The sequence below is a fragment of the Monomorium pharaonis genome, chromosome 7, assembly GCF_013373865.1.
Source record: "Monomorium pharaonis isolate MP-MQ-018 chromosome 7, ASM1337386v2, whole genome shotgun sequence".
Classification (NCBI taxonomy): domain Eukaryota; kingdom Metazoa; phylum Arthropoda; class Insecta; order Hymenoptera; family Formicidae; genus Monomorium; species Monomorium pharaonis.
Window position 1 is genome coordinate 17,356,097 of NC_050473.1, and position 18,376 is coordinate 17,374,472.

The 18,376-nt window shown below is 32.6% G+C and overlaps 3 protein-coding genes and 1 long non-coding RNA gene across 11 annotated transcripts in view; 3 read left to right on the forward strand and 1 right to left on the reverse strand.

Annotated features, from left to right (window-relative positions):
• Window positions 1–31: 31 nt before the first annotated feature.
• On the forward strand, window positions 32–1,975 carry LOC105835891. Its single transcript, XR_001139028.3, has 2 exons — window positions 32–361; window positions 453–1,975. It is a non-coding gene; the product is annotated as an uncharacterized LOC105835891 (long non-coding RNA).
• Window positions 1,893–11,418, reverse strand: LOC105835888 (CDK5 and ABL1 enzyme substrate 2). Of its 2 annotated transcripts, XM_012679525.3 has the most exons (10): window positions 10,612–11,072; window positions 8,938–9,312; window positions 8,418–8,541; window positions 8,213–8,340; window positions 7,630–7,668; window positions 6,347–6,432; window positions 6,125–6,231; window positions 5,931–6,037; window positions 5,642–5,846; window positions 1,893–5,574 (listed from the first exon to the last, which is right to left on the reverse strand). In XM_012679525.3, the coding sequence occupies exons 1-10, from the start codon at window positions 11,070–11,072 to the stop codon at window positions 5,434–5,436; spliced, it is 1,773 nt and encodes a 590-aa protein (XP_012534979.1). In that variant the 3' UTR covers window positions 1,893–5,433. The 2 variants fall into 2 exon arrangements, with proteins under 2 accessions (XP_012534979.1, XP_012534980.1); XM_012679526.3 differs by lacking the exon at window positions 7,630–7,668 and having other exon boundaries at window positions 10,612–11,418.
• A 1,504-nt stretch (window positions 11,419–12,922) lies between these two features.
• Window positions 12,923–17,903, forward strand: LOC105835883 (WD repeat domain-containing protein 83). Of its 5 annotated transcripts, XR_004964153.1 has the most exons (7): window positions 12,923–13,289; window positions 13,392–13,684; window positions 13,772–14,015; window positions 14,762–14,988; window positions 15,084–15,499; window positions 16,580–17,015; window positions 17,448–17,901. XR_004964153.1 is itself a non-coding variant. In XM_036290049.1 (6 exons), exons 2-5 carry the CDS (start codon window positions 13,612–13,614, stop codon window positions 15,464–15,466), a joined length of 927 nt encoding a protein of 308 aa, XP_036145942.1. In that variant the 5' UTR covers window positions 12,923–13,289; window positions 13,392–13,611; the 3' UTR covers window positions 15,467–15,499; window positions 16,580–17,402. The 5 variants fall into 5 exon arrangements, 3 of the variants coding, with proteins under 3 accessions (XP_036145942.1, XP_012534975.1, XP_028047551.1); XM_036290049.1 differs by lacking the exon at window positions 17,448–17,901 and having other exon boundaries at window positions 16,580–17,402; XM_012679521.3 differs by lacking the exon at window positions 16,580–17,015 and having other exon boundaries at window positions 12,924–13,289; window positions 17,448–17,903.
• Window positions 17,904–18,053: 150 nt separating this feature from the next.
• LOC105835882 (very low-density lipoprotein receptor) overlaps window positions 18,054–18,376 on the forward strand; it is a 32,985-nt gene continuing 32,662 nt past the window's right edge. For all 3 annotated transcript variants that reach the window (XM_012679515.3, XM_012679517.3, XM_028191749.2), the window contains exon 1: window positions 18,054–18,235. In XM_012679515.3, coding sequence (XP_012534969.1) covers window positions 18,157–18,235 — 79 coding nt within the window. In that variant the 5' untranslated portion in view covers window positions 18,054–18,156. The remainder of the gene's footprint in view (window positions 18,236–18,376) is intronic.

The window sequence follows — 18,376 nt, forward strand, 5'->3', positions numbered from 1 at the left end:
TCTCTTTAAAGCGACCAATCGGCGTCTGCATAACAAACAATAGACACGTTCTTTTTAGCTTGCACCGCTGCATTGGTGCAACAAGTTTAAGTGAGATAAATATACCTTTTCTCATTCGAACTTACTGCACCAATGCAGTTGTGCAGCGAAAAAGAACAGACCAAATACTCATCCCGTGCACATGCATAGTACCAGAAAGAAATCTGAGGTCCGTTTTTTTTTCGCTGCACTGCTGCACCGGTGCAATAAGTTAAAATGAGAAAAAATATATTTGTCTTACTCTAACCTGTTGCACCAGTGTAGAGAAAAAAAACAAGTCACTGGTTCAATGCTGGTTTCTCTCTAGTAGTACTTTTTTTTTGTAAGTTATATATATTTAATATTTTTATAACAGATTTTCAGCAATTAATATTTCTGTTGGAGTGTCTAATTGGTGCTTCTTTTTATTCAAGTGAATACTGCTACTTCTATGCTGTGCTATGCCGCAATACTGCATTGATGATGATATTACATTTGTCGCGCATGCAAGAAAAAATCCGGCAACGATCAGCAACACTGGCGCACTCTTGCATAGCAACAAAGAATGAAATGGCTCAGAATCTGAGCCTCAGATGACTTGTGTGTTGATCGGCTCGATCGGCCATTGAAACGAAACGATGTTACCTGATTTTCTGCGAATATGGCATTTTTATTTTTGGCTCTGAGCCATCCAGCGATGCTAAACAATGTTGGGCAATGAGTAAAATTGAATTGATAGTCTGTAGAAAAACGTCTCAAATTTAACTCTGAAGGGGGAAAAAAAGAGGTTATGTAGGGAAGGACACGAGAAATTTTTTTGTAATTCATGATATATTTTAATTCTTGAAGATAAACGCGGGTAAATGTTAGAGGCTTGAAGCATCTTTTTCATGACTTGTGTACGCCTACTTTCTCGTTTCGAGTGCGTATCTGCATACACGTGTGAAAGATGAGCGTATGTTCTGCCGGCAGAACATTTCAACACTGAATGGATGAAAATTGGGATCGTTTGCGCAATATATATTCGACTATTTTTACTTTAGTGCTCAATGCTTAAAGCATTATTTTATCTTCGTTGCTTATCAAATATTAAAAAAAAATTAATGAAGTTTAAAAGTGCTGTAAAATAACGCGAAGCAAATGTCTGCATTGTATTCGGGAATCAGGTAATTTGAGATGATGGGTGCATTGTGAATGCATAGTATGTGAAACGTGAACTTTACAGATTTTCAGTATTGTAAGTGAATTTTAAAATGCATCCCATGTGACTTCAGTCAAAATTTCACATTTCACAAAGTGAAATATAAATGACTTGTCCTTTTTTTACTTTCAACAATAGTGTATACTAATTTTAACATCAGTTTAACTTGCATAATCTTTTTCCAATTATTAGATTATACATAAGAGAAAAAATTATATATATTTTTTACTGATATATTTTCTATCTGTATAATTTTATGTTCTTCATGGTTATTGAAATCTGCATGGATTTCAGAGTCACAATCAAATTGCATTCATTTAAATAACACCAAAGAAATTATGCAATTTGCAATATACAATTACATATATTTCAAACATTATTAGATTACATTAGTGACATAGTATTACGAATCATATATGAACTAAAAAAAAAGAATAAACTTCTCTAAAGGATTTATTATTTAAGGCTGCTTTCCTTTTAGGGAACACAATTGACACAAGCATTGTTCTATCTTTTTTTATGTTCAATAAGTAACAAAGATAGAATGATATTTGTGTCGATTGTGTTCCCTAAAAGGATAACAGCCGAAATATATATGTGTGTGTGATACACTTTTGCAAATATATTCCATTATAATTGACACACTGCTATATACTAGTAACTAGACACACAATTTATTATTTTTAAGGTATATTATTCTAAGTTTGTAAATACAATCCAAATTTAACTTATTGAAATAAACCGACATAAAAATGGTGTCTTTTGCATTGAAATGATGTTTGTCTCACAAGTATTGTATATGAATCATGTATACATGTTCTTATTTGTAGAAATCGTACATTTTCTCAAAATTATCAACATTTTTCAATATTTTTATAGATACAAGAAAAGTAACAATTTTTACTAAAAATGCTTTAAAAAAAATTTTATATAGAATCATCAGAAATAAAGTAAAACTTGATATGATTTATATTATAAATTTAGTATTTAGAGAAAATGCACAATAGGATATTTTATATACACATATATATGTATGGGTAATTTAATTCAATAACAAATACAAGAATGAGTCTCTCATGCCTCAAGTTTGCTCCTAAAAATAGAAAGTATATATAAAACAAGAGAATTATTACAAACCTATTAAAGATAAATATCATATATGAAATCTGCTTATGAAAATATGAAATTTTCATGTGTAAAAACTACAACTTCTAGGACGTAGGAGATATTTTATACAAGTATACTAAAGATTTATTAAACTACTGATATATTACGTTACAATTGTATGACACCAAATAGATTAAAAGTGATATTATAGAAGCTTACATAAAAACTAATTACTTTAAAGACTATCATTTCATCTTCGAACATGTATATATTTATATTCTTAGTCTGTATTCATCATAGGTTTAGATGACTACATAATTCTCAGCTCGTGATATTAATGATATCTTCTGCACACACAAATTAAAACTTTGAATCAAATGTCTATATTTTGTTCTAAGATATCAGATAGAAATTTAAACTAATTTACATATATATATATATATACTCTATCTTCTATATTTAATAAACCAATAATTTCTTCCTAATTATCTTGAATGCTTTCTGTAAGCTTACTTGATGGTAAGCTACAAACAAAGTTTGGCTAATGTTACGAGAATGGGATGCTAAAGAGTGTATTTTTTTCTTCAGTTATACGAAATTGACTGTACAAAGAATGTATACACCGTATGCATATGTATATGTATAAAATGTGTATCTTGAAAATTTTTTATATTTACACAAATATTTTCAAAAATTTTGACAACTGATAAGAATATAGTGCACACAATGAAATTAAAAATACAAAAGTGTATCCTATGAAACACTTATACTTTGATTACATTCTTCGATATTCACCGTTAGTGTTCGCAATCTATAGAATACATTACATATGCTACAGATTTTCAGTAAATATTGAAACACAACTTTTGTCAGTAAAACTTGGAACTAAAATGTGATAATATATTATAGTAAGAACAAAAGAGACCATAACTAATGTTTTTATGTGTATAAAAATTGAGCGAAATGTTAATTCTATAAATATAATTGAGCACAGCGTATATATACATATTCTATAACAGTTGAAATAAATGTAATTTAAGTCTCAATAATAACGAAACATGTAATGAAAATATTTCACGTACTGTAAAATATAAATAGAACTATATATATTAAATAAAACAAGCTTAATTTAGTCAGTTTGTACGAAAACTACTGAATCTTTACTTAAGAAAAAGATACATTTTATACGTTTTTAATAGCATTCTGAAAATAAAAGATACATTTATTTAATTTGAAAATATTTATAATATATTAGCATTATTTAGAAGGAATATGGCTGAGTTTAAAATACAATAAAGTAATAAAAAATATATATATAAAATATAATATATATCGCTTTCTTTATAAAGCTATAAGAGGTTACTTTATTACATTCAAAATGTGTTATTTACAATGTTCAGGATATATAATGATTAAAACTAAGAAAACGAGAAAATCGACATAAAATGAAAAAATAAAATGTTAGTTACGTGTTACTTTATAATAAAATATATACTCAATTTTATATGTATATATATATATGTATATAAAATATATATATATATATAAAATTAAAAACAACTTATGTCTACAAGTCTATATTATAAAACAGACAGGATTTCAAAACAAAATATAGTCATATTCTAATAACACTTATGTTACAATCACTTATGTGTCTTATATTACAACGTCTAATCCTTATAACTTTATTTCTATACGGATATTATTAAAAAAATTGGAAGAATATATTATTAATATAAGTTATAAACTTGATAAGATGAGTTATAACTTGTATCTTTATTAGAACTTTTTGTTGACGCTATGAATATATAAAATATATATTTTTATGATATTAATGCAAATTATAAAGACTACAAAATTAGTAAGAAATTTAATGTATCCATATATTTATAACTGAATCAATACTTATAAAGACCTTTTTTCCATGCCCTCTGTATAATGGAAATTTGTATATGATCATTGTTATATTTTTACTAGCATCAACATTAATTTTAAAAAATTATATAACCATTGCGCGTAATACCTATATTTTTAATCTGGTCGTTTGCTGCCATACAAATACTATTAAGCTTTAACTATCGTGTTAAGACTTTTAGGAAGTGCTTTCTTAAGTTACTCTTATATATTCTGTCAGATTTATGCCAAACTTTATGTTTTGTTTGTAAGAAATATCAAGTTCTATTGTTTATTTCATAAAAGCATAGCAAGATCAAAATATTTTCAGAAAAAACTAATTCCTTTTGTGAAAAAAAAACCTATGTAATTAAAATGAGAATAGCAGCTGTTTTGTGATGTGTGTATGTGTGTGTGTATATATATATATATAACGTAATAGAAAGACTTTAAAAAGAAAACTGCTTAACTTTTTTTCCAACCAAAACACTTTTATCTAACACATTTTTTACTTTAAACAGAAGAGTTATTTAAGTAGCTTATTTTACATATATTTTATTATTTTTAAACATAAAGCTGTATTCTGACATGTAAAGTATATAAAACATTAAAACGTTAATTTTTAAAAACTATTATATGTATATTTATTTTATCGAGAAAGAATTAAATATCACAAAACCGCTGATAATAACATCTTTTATGAGTCGATTCAAGTGATATTTCACAAAATGTGTTCTATATTTATATCTTCTATATCTATATCTCATAAAACAAAAATTGTTCATTCACAAAGATTGTATTAATGTGTGATAATATATATTAAACGTAATATTTTCGCATTATTCATTTACTGATATTTAAACTGATATTTAAACAAATAATTAAAATTATTCAAATAATAAAATAGTATTCACAGCATGCAGCAACTACTACATTGGTAACTTGCAAGAGAAATTATATTGAAAAAAAAAGGAATAATTGAAAAAATTATCTTATTATTTTTTCAATCATTCCTTATTACATGGCTCTTTACATTAACACGTTGAGTGCGGTTAAACCATATATAACAAGTCGAAATAATTGAAATAAAAAGTATGTCATATATATCAATGTAATCTTTTGAAGATTTTTTTCGAAGACCGAAATTCATTATAGATATGATTTTTTCATAAAGCGGTTTTGAAATTGCACGAAAAAAATGATACAAAAGAATGTCAGGATTCATAAATTAATCGCTGATAATGAGGAAATATTTCCCATGTTGGCAAATGCAAACCAAATTCTAAAGCTACCAATACAGCAAACTCAGACGTAATTAACTCCTTGCGATTTAATCGGAATACACCCTCAATTCTCTGTAAATAATAGTAATGATAATATTGTGTAAAAACTTTGTTATTACATAATACAAGATAAAGATACCTCGATGAGAGATTTAAGAATATCACCCTTCACATCATTCAATTTTGCAGCGAGGAGTAAACAAGCACCAGCACATAACTTCCGTGTTTGCTTCGTCACGATATTTCGAAGAATAAGTTTCTCGAAATATACATAGGCCATTGCGACAGTGAGTAAATCAATACCATATTCCAATTTAGCTATTTTTCTCATTTCTCGTTTTAAGCTAAAAGAAAAACTTGTAAAAATAATAGTGCAATACTTAAGAATAAAAATTATTGATTAAAGTATAAATTAGTCCTCTATATACCTGCGTAGCTTACTCAGAGTGAGTTGAATGTGTGGAAACTTTTCTTTAAATTTATCATTTAATTCTTTCTTCAAATCGGAAGGTCTTACATAATCAATAACAGATGCCTATATGATTGTAAAATATTATGTGTATGAGTTGTATTAATCAAAATTAAAATTATTAATTAAATTAATTAGAATTAAAATGTGTACCATATATGATGTAAATGTTAGTAACGTTCTATGTTTCCCAGCAATAAGTTCTGGATCGTCTAATAAATTTGGATTATACTGGGCAGATTGTTCATCCCATTCATAAACTGTAATAATGTATAGTAAAATTACAATTATTATTTTACGTATAGTATATTAATACATATAATATTAATATACATTAATTTGATAAAAAATTAAGAATTATGTCCTTATACTTACCTTTAGAATCGGCACTGAAAGACAATGGTGGAGACTCGGAAGTTATGTAATGAGCACGATTTGTAGCTGTATCATAGGAAAGACACCTAAAAATAAAAAAAAGCATTATAAAATACATTATATAATTATTTTATTTTTTGGCATGCAATGTATTTCCAAATTATTGCAAATTTTTCATTAACAAATATTAAAATTTAAGAATACTTAAAAATTAAGGTACTAGCTTCTAATTTTTCAAAATCGTAAAAAATAAAAGAATATTATAATAAAAATTAAAATTATGTTTGAATTTTATGTTTTAATATCCGATTATAAAAATATGAAAAATCTTTAAGCTATTATAAAACAATAATAATTATCCGATTCTTATAAAAAAATGAATTCTAAAATCATGAAAAAAATTTAGTATTTTAGAAAATATATGAAACTTCTCTACTCTATCTAACAAGAGAATACTCGATTTACGCATAAACGGTAAAGTGAAGAGAGCGTTTATCTTAATATCACATTGATAAATATCTAGTAAATACGACATAGAAGGTGGCTTTCCTGTGCAAACTAAACGACCTTTCGTTCGATCCAAGGATATTTTCTCGCTGGACGGAGTATAGAATACTATTTATATAGATAAAAGATATACAATGAATATATATACATTTAAGTACATGCTACATTCATATATTTTTAAAATACTTATATTTTTCTCCATATATATATATAAACATGTAAAATCTTTCTGCAATGTGTATATATTAGACATTTTAGTGAATAATTTAAAAATGTATAAAATAAAATGTGTAATTTATACATAATATATATATGTGTGTGTGTGTATATATATATATATATATATATATATATATATATATATATATATGTACACACACACATATACACATGTCTAAGATGACATCACTATGTGAATAAAATATATCTTTAATATAAATTTATTATACATATTAGTAGTATGTAACAATTTTATATTCTATATCAAATAGAATTATAATTGTATCTATTTTCATGTAATTAGTGAAAAAAATAAATAATAACTATTATATCTCTTATTAATAAAGAATGCAATTGCAAATCAAATGCAATCTCATCATTATCAGTAGATATTATAAAATAATTATAAATGATATGACTGATTTTTATAATACATCTTTTGCAGAATTATAACAAAATGTTAAAAAACAAGTTTACTGTAGACCCTTCTGTATCTGTACGCCTTACATCTAACATCTCTATATTTTATTACACATATATTGTACAATAATTTTTACCATTTTTTGTGATCCACATTCCAAGTAATTGTTTTTGTCCTGCAAAAAAATGGTTGATGTTTTGTTATGAAAACAAATATATGATATATGAATCCATGTATTACCTACAATACTGAAAGAAATTAAAAAGACGTCCAGATAATACTGCAGCTATGAATTATGAAATTATGAACAAATGATTGTGCTAAGATGAAAAATTCTTTGACAAATAGTAAAATTTCTCAGTGGTTATTTTACTATTAATAAGTATTTGAAGAAAAATCATTACTACTGATTAATATTAAGGCAGTAAAAACTAGACATCTTATATTGAAAAAAAGATAAAAGACTGATTTAACTTTTATTTATACTGCAATTAAGGACTTAATATATGATATACAAATAAACATATAAAACATATAAAAATTATAAGGAGAGTATACATATCTCGTTTGTGTGTTCGTGTGTATCTTGTATGCATATGCGTGTATGTACATCAGTTGGTATGTAGATCAGTATGTACATGAAGTTCATATGTACATGTCATTTAAATATATAAAGAAAAAATAAATTATTCTACTAATGAACACATTTGTTGCTATACCTTTGCACCACATGATGTTTATTAGGTATGAAATGCGTAAATTCCATAGGTTCGTTTTCGTTTAAATTCAATTTCTTATCCCTTTGAAATTGCCGAGACGGTACAAGCAATTGCCCGTAAGATATTTCCTAGGAAATAATAATTGAACATTATCATTATTAATTTTTTTCAGAATTAGAGGAATAAAATAATGTATTTTCAATACTTGGCCATCCTTAGCGTGCTCTATGCCCAACAATCCAAATGGATCAATACTATCATTAATTGCTGACAATGGTCTTTGAGATGATACATTTTTTCTTCTACATGTATCTTTACGTAATTCTGACCTGTAAATAATCATACGAAAATTTTATTAAAGTATACATTATCATGTTATCAGAAAATAATATAAAATAACCAGACAAAACTTGACAGTTAAAACAGTATTAAATAATCAGGTGTCTATGAATAATAATCAATTTTGAGTTTTAAAATACAATTGATATGAATAAACTTGAAATAAATTTTAATATTTTTAATATATTAATACGTATTTAATACTTTTTTAAGTTGTAACTTCTGTTTTTAAATCTCTTCAATAAAAATTTAATTAAAAATTTATAGTAACCTGAACATCTAAAATTAAAAAAGCTAAATAATAGCAGAAAGCAGAAAATAAAATGTAACTTAACAAATTATTTATACATAAACTAAATATTTGTATATTAACATAAGCGCCTTACCAACTGGAACGTTGTCCTTTATTGTAGGGAATAGAAGAAAATATTACAAATGGCACATGTTGGTTTGATACTAAAACCATTCTATCATCCCCAAATTTACAGCCGTTCACAGGCCGTTGCATTAAACGCAATTCTTTTGTAATCTCTGGTATTATGCTACTATTTGTAGAAATAGGTTGCACATTGTTCACTGCTTTTGTCTTTGGTTTTGACTGTGCTTTTGAATGTATGGAGCCAATGCTTTCGCTGCTACTATTGTATTGATGCTTAATATCTTCCGAAAGCGTAGACGTTTGGTGACTTATGCGCTTCTTATATTGTAAAGAACCCACACGTCTTTCCGGTAAGGAATAGTCGCTTCCGGTAGTTCCCGTTCTAGGAATACAATTTTTCATTATATAAAACGTGAAAATAAGATTAAAATACATATTATTATTTGAAGAAAAAATAAGTTCATATAGCTTTATTTTATTTGACCAAATTCAAGCCAACTTTTTGTCAGTAGAAATTAATTTAGTAATGTTTTAACTGACGTAATGAGTCATAATTTAAAGTAAAACAAAAAATAAGATCTTGTTTGCCTTCCTTAAAATTTAATTAAGCATTTTAATTTTTTATTATACAACAGTTGGTAATATGGTAATCTGGCAATTTGGCAACGCTTGTTTATAAAAAACACCCCAAGTCAGTCAAGAAACTATGGCTCTAAATAAAAAAAAATAATTATTATATATGCATGAATTATACAACCAGATATGCATGCAACGTATGGATGGAATGCAATCAAGTTTCACAATGTTTTTGTTTGCGATACTGTAGACGCTTTTGATAATGTTATCTGAATCCATTAAGTGTCATTCAATCCTATCTGTACCAAGACAGTTTCTGAGATGAAATATTATAGCGTGGAGATTTTCATACGTGTTTAATTACTTACACTTATATCTATCCTCTTATCAAAAGGATGTTTAAGGTATTTGATGCGTGTAATTTAGAATACTTGAAATATTTATAAGATATGACAGCTGTTGCCTACACATTCAAATATTTTACTGTGGAACATATATTCTTAATTCAAAGTTATAATCAGTATTAACACATTTCAATAATTATTTTAATATAGATTGACCTAAATTTTGTTATATAATCAAATTATATAAATTATTGTAATTAATTATAATAAATTCATATTAATTTTAATTTAGTGTGGCTCTCTAAAATAATATAGATACAGTTGTTTACAGCATTCAATCAGTTCTATTATCATAAGTTATCACGACCTATTTCGGAAACAAAGGCTTAAAAGATAAGATAAACAATATATTTTTAATTTACTCGATGATAAGCGATATCTTTTGCAAAAGAAAAATGATTCTAAAGGAAATTAGTTGTTTGTATATTACTTAAGAATAAATGGTTATACAAATGGAATATTACTTAAGAATAAAAGTATCTTAGAGCTTGTGCAAATAACAGCGCTTGATACAGCTTGATACACACGTTTAACTGTACGCTTTTAACTCTGCTGTTTACAATTCAGGGCAAACCGTTATTTTTTTTTGCAATGACAAATTATGATCCTTTAATATTTTGGCACGCCATGGCGATAACTTTCTCAAGATAACAGGATAAAAGATGAATGTGGTGAACTTAAATGGCCAGGTTGACATTTACCGTTCTCTAAACGAACTGTGCATGCCACAAGGAAACTGCAAATGATTTCTCTCCTGTTCTAAGAACATGGTAATCGCTGCCTTAGCAGGAGTGAGTAGTCCATCCGAATCAGAACTGTAGGAGTTATGGTCGACGCAGCTCTTGTGCACCAGCTGCGGTGAATTGTTCTGCTCTAACGTGCTCTCATTCTGCGGGTAGTCGTGCGTCTCCTCCGGATGACAGCTGTCTAGCGTTTCCTCGGTGGAGGCTTCGAAGTCGACACCCTGACATATCTCCCGCATTGCCTGTTCCGGTTCCGACTGCTGGCCATCGCTGAGCCTGCGCGCGTGCTGAGTCGTTCCGGCGCGTGACAGGACGGCGAACTTGGTGTCCCGGTGACTGCCGTCGAGAGAGATGTTAGACAGGAACGTAAGAGCGGCCAATCTTCTGCGTGAGTGATTTTTCTTTAAGGCCGCTGCCATTCCACGACGGACCGTGTCGGGATACCGGTGTCCAATGATTCCGAGGTAAGCGACAACTAAGACAACGCACGCCCGATGACGACGACGACGGCGACGGCAACGACGACGGCGACGTCGGCGAAGACGTCGACGGCGGCGGCGGCGACGACGGCCTCGACTCTTTCGTACAACGACAACTAAGATCACAACGCATTGTCACTGCTGATACACTTAGTTCTACGTTCGTCAGACACGGTCGCGGCCGTGCGCCACACGTACAAGGGTAAACCGGTACCGTTGATCATCATGTCGTTTTCCTTCGAACGAGCCCCTTCACGAAACACACTTCTCACCTTCCACACACCACCGTACGACTTTATCAACTACGCAACAGCGGGCTCTGTCCTCCGTCCTCCTACCGTCGGCGTCGCTGCTAGTCCGCTGCTCAACGATATGCGTGAGATTGCGCAGTAACGATTATCGCAAACACACTCCCCGAAATATGTGGTACCGATCAGGCCCGCGCTGAAAAATTACAAATTAAACGATAAAAATTAAACGATAAAAATATTTCTTTCTTTATTTAATAAATAATAAAGTAAAAATAGCAAAGTGAAAATTGAATACCATCTTACGATTGAAAGCAACAAAGTTTAATCAATTTTTCGCCTCACCAACCAACTCGTATGGATATTGATTAACAAGAGTCACAGAAGCTGACGTGGTTCAGTAAGATAAACTGATACAAACGTCTGCGAATTATGTCACGTGTAGTTTAAATATTGATCTGAGACATAGTTAAGCCTTAGATCCTCGAAAAATATCGTTAGGTTTTACTTTTAGGTAATTAATTACAAAAGTATAAATATATTGCGAGAAAAAAAAGAAGGATATTTATCGAAGCAAAATTTGTCCAACAGCCACATGAAATGGTAATCAGTGACAGTTTATAAGTGAATAATGAAGTTTAATGAAAATTTGCTGCGCACACCTGCGACCTGCGTTTAAATACGAGTCTGTCGGAGCAGTCACATGGTCATTAGTACGCTTAAACGCATGCGCGTGAAGTTGATACCCGTGGGATGGAGAGGAGGAAGACGCACTGAAATATGATCTGGGGCTCTATTCTTGAATTCATTCGCAAGAGAAACGTATTCGCAAATTCTGATCTTACAGAAAAGTTGGAAATTTATTGGCTATCGTATGGCTATTAACCAATAAACTTACAACTTTCTGTTAGAGCGAGTATTTGCGTATACGTTTCTCTTGCGAATGACTTCAAGAATCGAGCCCCTGTTCTTTTTAGTTGCACTTGTGCAATAAATTAGAGAATAGATACTTGTCTTGCTTAGGGCTACTTGCACCAAACTCTGATTAACTTAGAGCCAGTTTCACCATCTCCGATTATCTTAACCGATCGATTATTCCATCGGAATTGAATAAGTTTTCACCGAGAGTTTAAATCAGGTCAGAGTCGGGCCAATTAGCCAATGGCCATACTGGTCACAACGGAAATTAGGTTACTTCCGTTGTAACCCGATTTGAACTCTCGGTGGAAATTTACTCATTGACCAATCGTATTTGTCGTTAAGCAAAATTAACAAATGCGATTGGTCAAATCTGATGGAATAATCGGTCGGTTAAGATAACCGGAGATAGTGAAACTGGTCCTTAATCATTGATTAGTTCATTGAAATTGACCAATCGTATTTGTTAATTTTACTTAACGACATGTGTCTATCTTTATTTCTTTTTTTAAATAAATAAAGACGAACATATATTTATCTGATAGGTAAGTTTACCAAGAAGTTGGAACAACCAACCCTTAGGGCCCCCGCAGACTTTTGCATAACGCATAGTGCATGACGCATAAGAGAATTAATCAATTAGAGTCGTCTATTTCCCTCCCCAGGATAGAAATAAAGATCTTTAATTGGTTAATTCTCTTATGAATTATGCATTTTGTGTTATGCTGAAATCTGTGCAGGGGCCCTTAAACTTGTGGAACCAAATGTAAAAGGCCATTGCACCGTACATTTCCTTAATTGTAACCGAAAGAAATTGAGCAATACGATTGGCTAATTCGGTTGTTTACGGTTAATTTGAGCAATATGATTGGTCAAAATCTTACGGTTACGATTAAGGAAATGTACGTGCAATGTACAGTGCAGTTGAAGAGAATAAATTTGATAGAAATGGACATAAGTAACAATTGAAGGTAATTTGTTGGATTCAAAGGTAAGGGCCAATCATCTTCAATTGCTACTTAGCCGCTCAGTGAACGATTGCGCTTCTCTTTTAAATCCATTGAAATCACACTTATCACAGTACAATTTGTAGGTTAAGAACCTTTTCTGAAATATTTTTGGGAATTCTACCAGTTTTTCAATCGTCACCTGTGATCTATATTACATATTATAATCCGACAAATAAAACAAGACGTAGTTATTTTTGTTCGTGAGAATTGAGAAATTAAAAAACGACGGAAAAAGTTACACTGAAGAGGAAATTATCATAGAATTTTAGTGTGTATAAGCTGTTGCCCGAAAAGAGAAGAAAAATGAATATAGAGTATAAATTCGAAAAAGAAATTGACTGCAAGCAAGGGGCCGTCAGATCTGTACGATTCAGTGGTGAGAAAACTTGTTCAATTTTAATACAATCTAAATTTATCGAATAAAATGATACATAGTTTTATATTTTATGAATTTATATTTTAGTGGACGGTTCATATTGCATAACGTGCGGGTCAGATAGAAAGCTGAAACTATGGAATCCATACAAGCCTGTTACATTAAAAACATATGGTGGCCATGGTGATGAAGTTATGGATGCCTGTGCATCCTGTGACAGTAGCCAAATTGTATCTTGTGGATTAGATAAATCTATAATTGTCTGGGATGTGTCAACAGGCATGCCAGTGCGTCGTTTTAGAGGGCATGCAGGCCCTGTTACTACAGTCAGGTAAAAATAGTATTTATAATTTAGTCATGATAAATTTATGACTAAAGAAATTGTAACAGAATTGAGTTTGCGATTAAAAATGTACACTTTATTTATATTAGCAAATATTCTTTGCTTTAAATAAAAATAAAAATTATTTTTATGTAATTTTAATTACAGAGAGAGAGAGAGCACAAGATAATTTGTGATTGATTGCAATATAAAAAATATATGTATAAATTTGGAATAAATAATTTTATATTATATCTTGAATAAGAAACCAAAGATTGTTATTAAACTGACTAAATAACTCATTTTACATTTTATTTATGAGGTGCTATATAAAAAATTATGTATAGAAAATGAAAGACTATTTAATTTATAAAAAACAACATTAGAGAATATGTACAGTATCTTTATAATAATAAGTTATCACATTCCTACTTATCAACATTAAAAAACTTTAAAAAAGAAGACTTTAGTAATAATGTTTTCTCAAGAAAGATTTTATGGATGAAAATACACGAATTTACAAAGTTAAAATAAAATCGGAGAAAAGAGCATTATACTGTATTTGTATCAAATTCTGTCTTAAAGTTAAAAGTAATTACGTTCAATATGAATATATGATTTGAAAGTTGTTCATATAATAATTTTATACATAATTTATATTATAGTATTAGTTATATTAGTTATATTTAAACGTGATATATTTTTTAAGTATAAATTTGCTTGGTTAAGCATAATGTTTTTTATTGTGATCACAGATTTAATGAAGAATCATCATTGATCGTTTCTGGATCCCGTGATAACAGTGTTATGTGTTGGGATGGACGTTCCAAGGCGCAAGAAGCAGTGCAATCCTTGAATGATGCCAAGGATTCCATTTCGAGCGTGAGAGTTTCAGATCATGAAATCTTGTCTGGTTCATTTGATGGGAAAATACGGACTTATGATATACGAATAGGAGAACTTTGTGAGGATTATATGGGAGGTAAAAAAAATCACAAGCTAATATAACAGACTTGAAACTTTATTGTGAGATTAAAAAGTAATACAATATTATACAACACAATATAAATTTCTTAGATGCAATTACATGCGCCAGTTTTACCAGAGATGGACAATGTCTAGTCGTCAGTTGTGCGGGCGACGTGATCAGATTGATCGACAAGGACTCAGGAGAGCTACTCGGCGAATTTACAGGACACACTGGCAAGGATCTATGTCTAGAATCAAGTGTAGACTATCAAGACACAAGAATTCTTTCCGGTTCGGCAGATGGAAAGTTGTGGATTTGGGATCTCGTGTCTCAGAAAGTAGTCGCAAAGCTCTCAGGTTTCAACCCTACCAAGTACCCTACTGTATCGATAAGTGTTCATCCACAGAAGAACTGCTTTTTGGCTTCTAATGGATCTAATATATTGATGTGGAGTACGCATTCTCACACGGACGATACCGAGTCACAATAAAACTTATTCCATCATTATCTTTTTATATAGAAAGTAAGTCCGAAGTCTGTGATACTTTTTCAATTCTAATTTTAGTTTCAACAATTTCTAAGATTTTTCTTGCACATTGAATATTACAGCTGTGTACATATCGTTAATAATAATAATAATACAGATATTTTTAAAGCCGAACTATTTAATGATTAATAGTCACTTGTCTACTTGTAAAAATAACTGTATTTTATAATTTGATAGCTTTATCTCATTTCTTTAATTCTATTCTTTAATTAGATTATTGTAATTTTAATCCTGAAATGCTGTTTATATTTTTCCTACATTAATACTTTAATATTTGGATGAAAACTAGATATTATTAGTGTTAATGTGAGAAAATTAAGAAGTTTTTTCTATTTTATGGGTTGTAAAATGTTAAAATAATTGAACTTAACTATTTTAATGTAAATAAAATTTTATCAAGTGTTAAGTATAAAATTTACATGCAGTAACACTCCAGGATTAATACATAGTTAACTAACAAATGTAACATTGTCATTTTGATGAATTGAGATAATACATTATCTGCGTTTGGTAAAAAAAGCCGTTTTGCAACTGTTGTAAGATTCTTTAATATAATTGATTTATAATTTTAAGGAGTCCCTAGATGCTCAATATTATTGTGCAATATCTGAATACATTTTACATTATTGATCGTCTGAAAACAATATTATATATGAGTTTTTAAATGACCAAAGAATATTGTACAATATTTTTCAATAAAAAAATCTTGCAAATCTGCTTTTTCTATCTAGAGTAGGAACCGAGAGCAATAATCAGTCACATCGAAGAATCTTACGACTGCAAAGCTGCCTCTTCTGTAAAACGCAGTTATTATTGTCCCTACACAGCTACGTGCTGTTTTGTTTATATCGAAATTCTTATAATATACAAGATATATTTGCTGAATGTATATCCTCCGCGGCCAAATATTGATACTCGTGAGGGGCAACTTGGGAGAACGTAAATCGACTGGCAAACAAAAAAAACCCGAAAGAATTTAGAAATAACATTAGATACGCACGCGATTCACGCGCTCTCATGTTTTTCTTCTTTTTTTTTTTTATTCCGCTGTCGCAGAAGGAAGTGGCGTGTTCACACGCGCGCGTGCGACGCGCGTGAACGCAACATTCGTAGCGCGTAACATTTCGACGCCGGCGTCGTGGCGGCCAGGCAAGGAGAGAGCGGGAAAGGAGAGCGTGCACAATGGAACGAGAGGAGCGAAGCCTGCGCGCGCAGGTGGCGCGATGTCGGTGCGTCAGAGTCGGCTGTTCGTGACCGGCGTAGTCTCGCTCGCCCGGGAGAGCACGCATAAGAAGGAGAGAGAGAGAGAGAGAGAGAAAGAGAAAGAGGTGTAGAGTGAGGGAGAGCGAGACGGAGAGCGACGTTACTCGCCTGGCGATCGAGCGTGGCAGGAGAGAAGCCGACGGAGAACGAGAGAAACCGGCTGCTTAGTCGCAGTGGCGGATCGAAGGACCTACGGAGTTCGAACTCGTTTCGAGGTTTCCTGTCGCTGGTAAACATTTCGAGTTGACAAGAGCGTCGGAGAGAAAGGGAGCGTGAATGAGAGAGAGAGAAAGAGAGAAATAAAGAGAGAGAGCGAGAGAGAAAGGTTCCGCGAGCAAGCTGCAAACACACGATAATTACGAAGACTTGAGATACGAGCGTGGAGGAGCTCTCGCGTTTTTTCCTCGCGGCCGCGAATTGACCTCGCGATCCCCTCGTCTTATTCAAATTGTCGGGAGTTCGAAGGTCGGGCTTTTAGCTTCGAGAGAATCTGGTCTCTCGTCTCTCGTTTGCCGTAACTCGTTCGGTGAGCGAGACGCGAACGCGGCGGCCGTTTCCCCTCTTTCGTAGCGCTGGGGAATTCGCGCCGAATCGATTTGAAAAAAAAAAAAAAAAATTTCCACCTCGAGGATGACTGTTTGCGACGCGGTTTTTTTTGCAGGTCGTTTGAGAGATCCGCCCCGAGGCGCCCCCTCCCTTCCCCTCCTGAAAATCGGGGACCGGCGCTGATAATCCGCCACTGTCGACGCGGGCGGGCGGCCGAGGGAGAAGGACGGATATACCTCGCGGGACGCGCACCGAGGTGGCCGCACACGGGGCGGGCCGGTCGGTCTCACCACTTCGCGGAGTGTTCTTCGCGGGAGGAAGAGGAGGAGAGCGGCGACTGACTTACCCGGCGAGAGGAGGACGGGCAACGAGGCGGCGTTAGAAGAACGTAGACGAGAGAAAGAGAGATAGAGAGTGCTCCGATCGACGGGTTACCCGACGGGCACGCCGATGCCGAGCGGCGGCTGCTGGACCGCCGCGTGGTCTTGCGAGGTGGCTCCGTCAGCGATCGCCGCTCCGTCCGACAGCAGTGCGCGCTGTTATTGTTATTGTTGTTGATCGATATCCGCGAGAGGAACAGAAGAGAGAAAGAGAGACAGAAGCAAACCGTCGAGGGGGCGGAGAGAAGAAACTGTCGCGGCAGGAACCGCCGAGAGAGGTTGGCAACGGTGGTGGTGGTGGTGCTGGTGGTGCTGGCGGTGGCGGCGCCCGCTGCCGCTGGGTAGTAGTAGTGGTGGTGGTGGTGGTGGTTGGTTCGCGCCGTGACACAGTGGTGGAACGGAGGAGGCACGAAGGACACGACCGTGAGAAGAAAGAGGGTTGTTATGGGGCGAGAATCCCGTGGCGTGCTGCTGCTCGTCGCGCTGGCCGTGCTGGCAGCCGTGGACGCCTTCTCAACCGACAGTAAGTCCTACCGCACTCTTTATCAGAGAGAGAAAGCGAGAGAGAGAGAGAGAGAGAGAGAGCGAAAGTAGGGAAAAGAACGGCGAGCACCCCGAAAGCGTGCGGAGCGCGCGAGCGAAACGGCGGAGTGCGAGAGGGTGG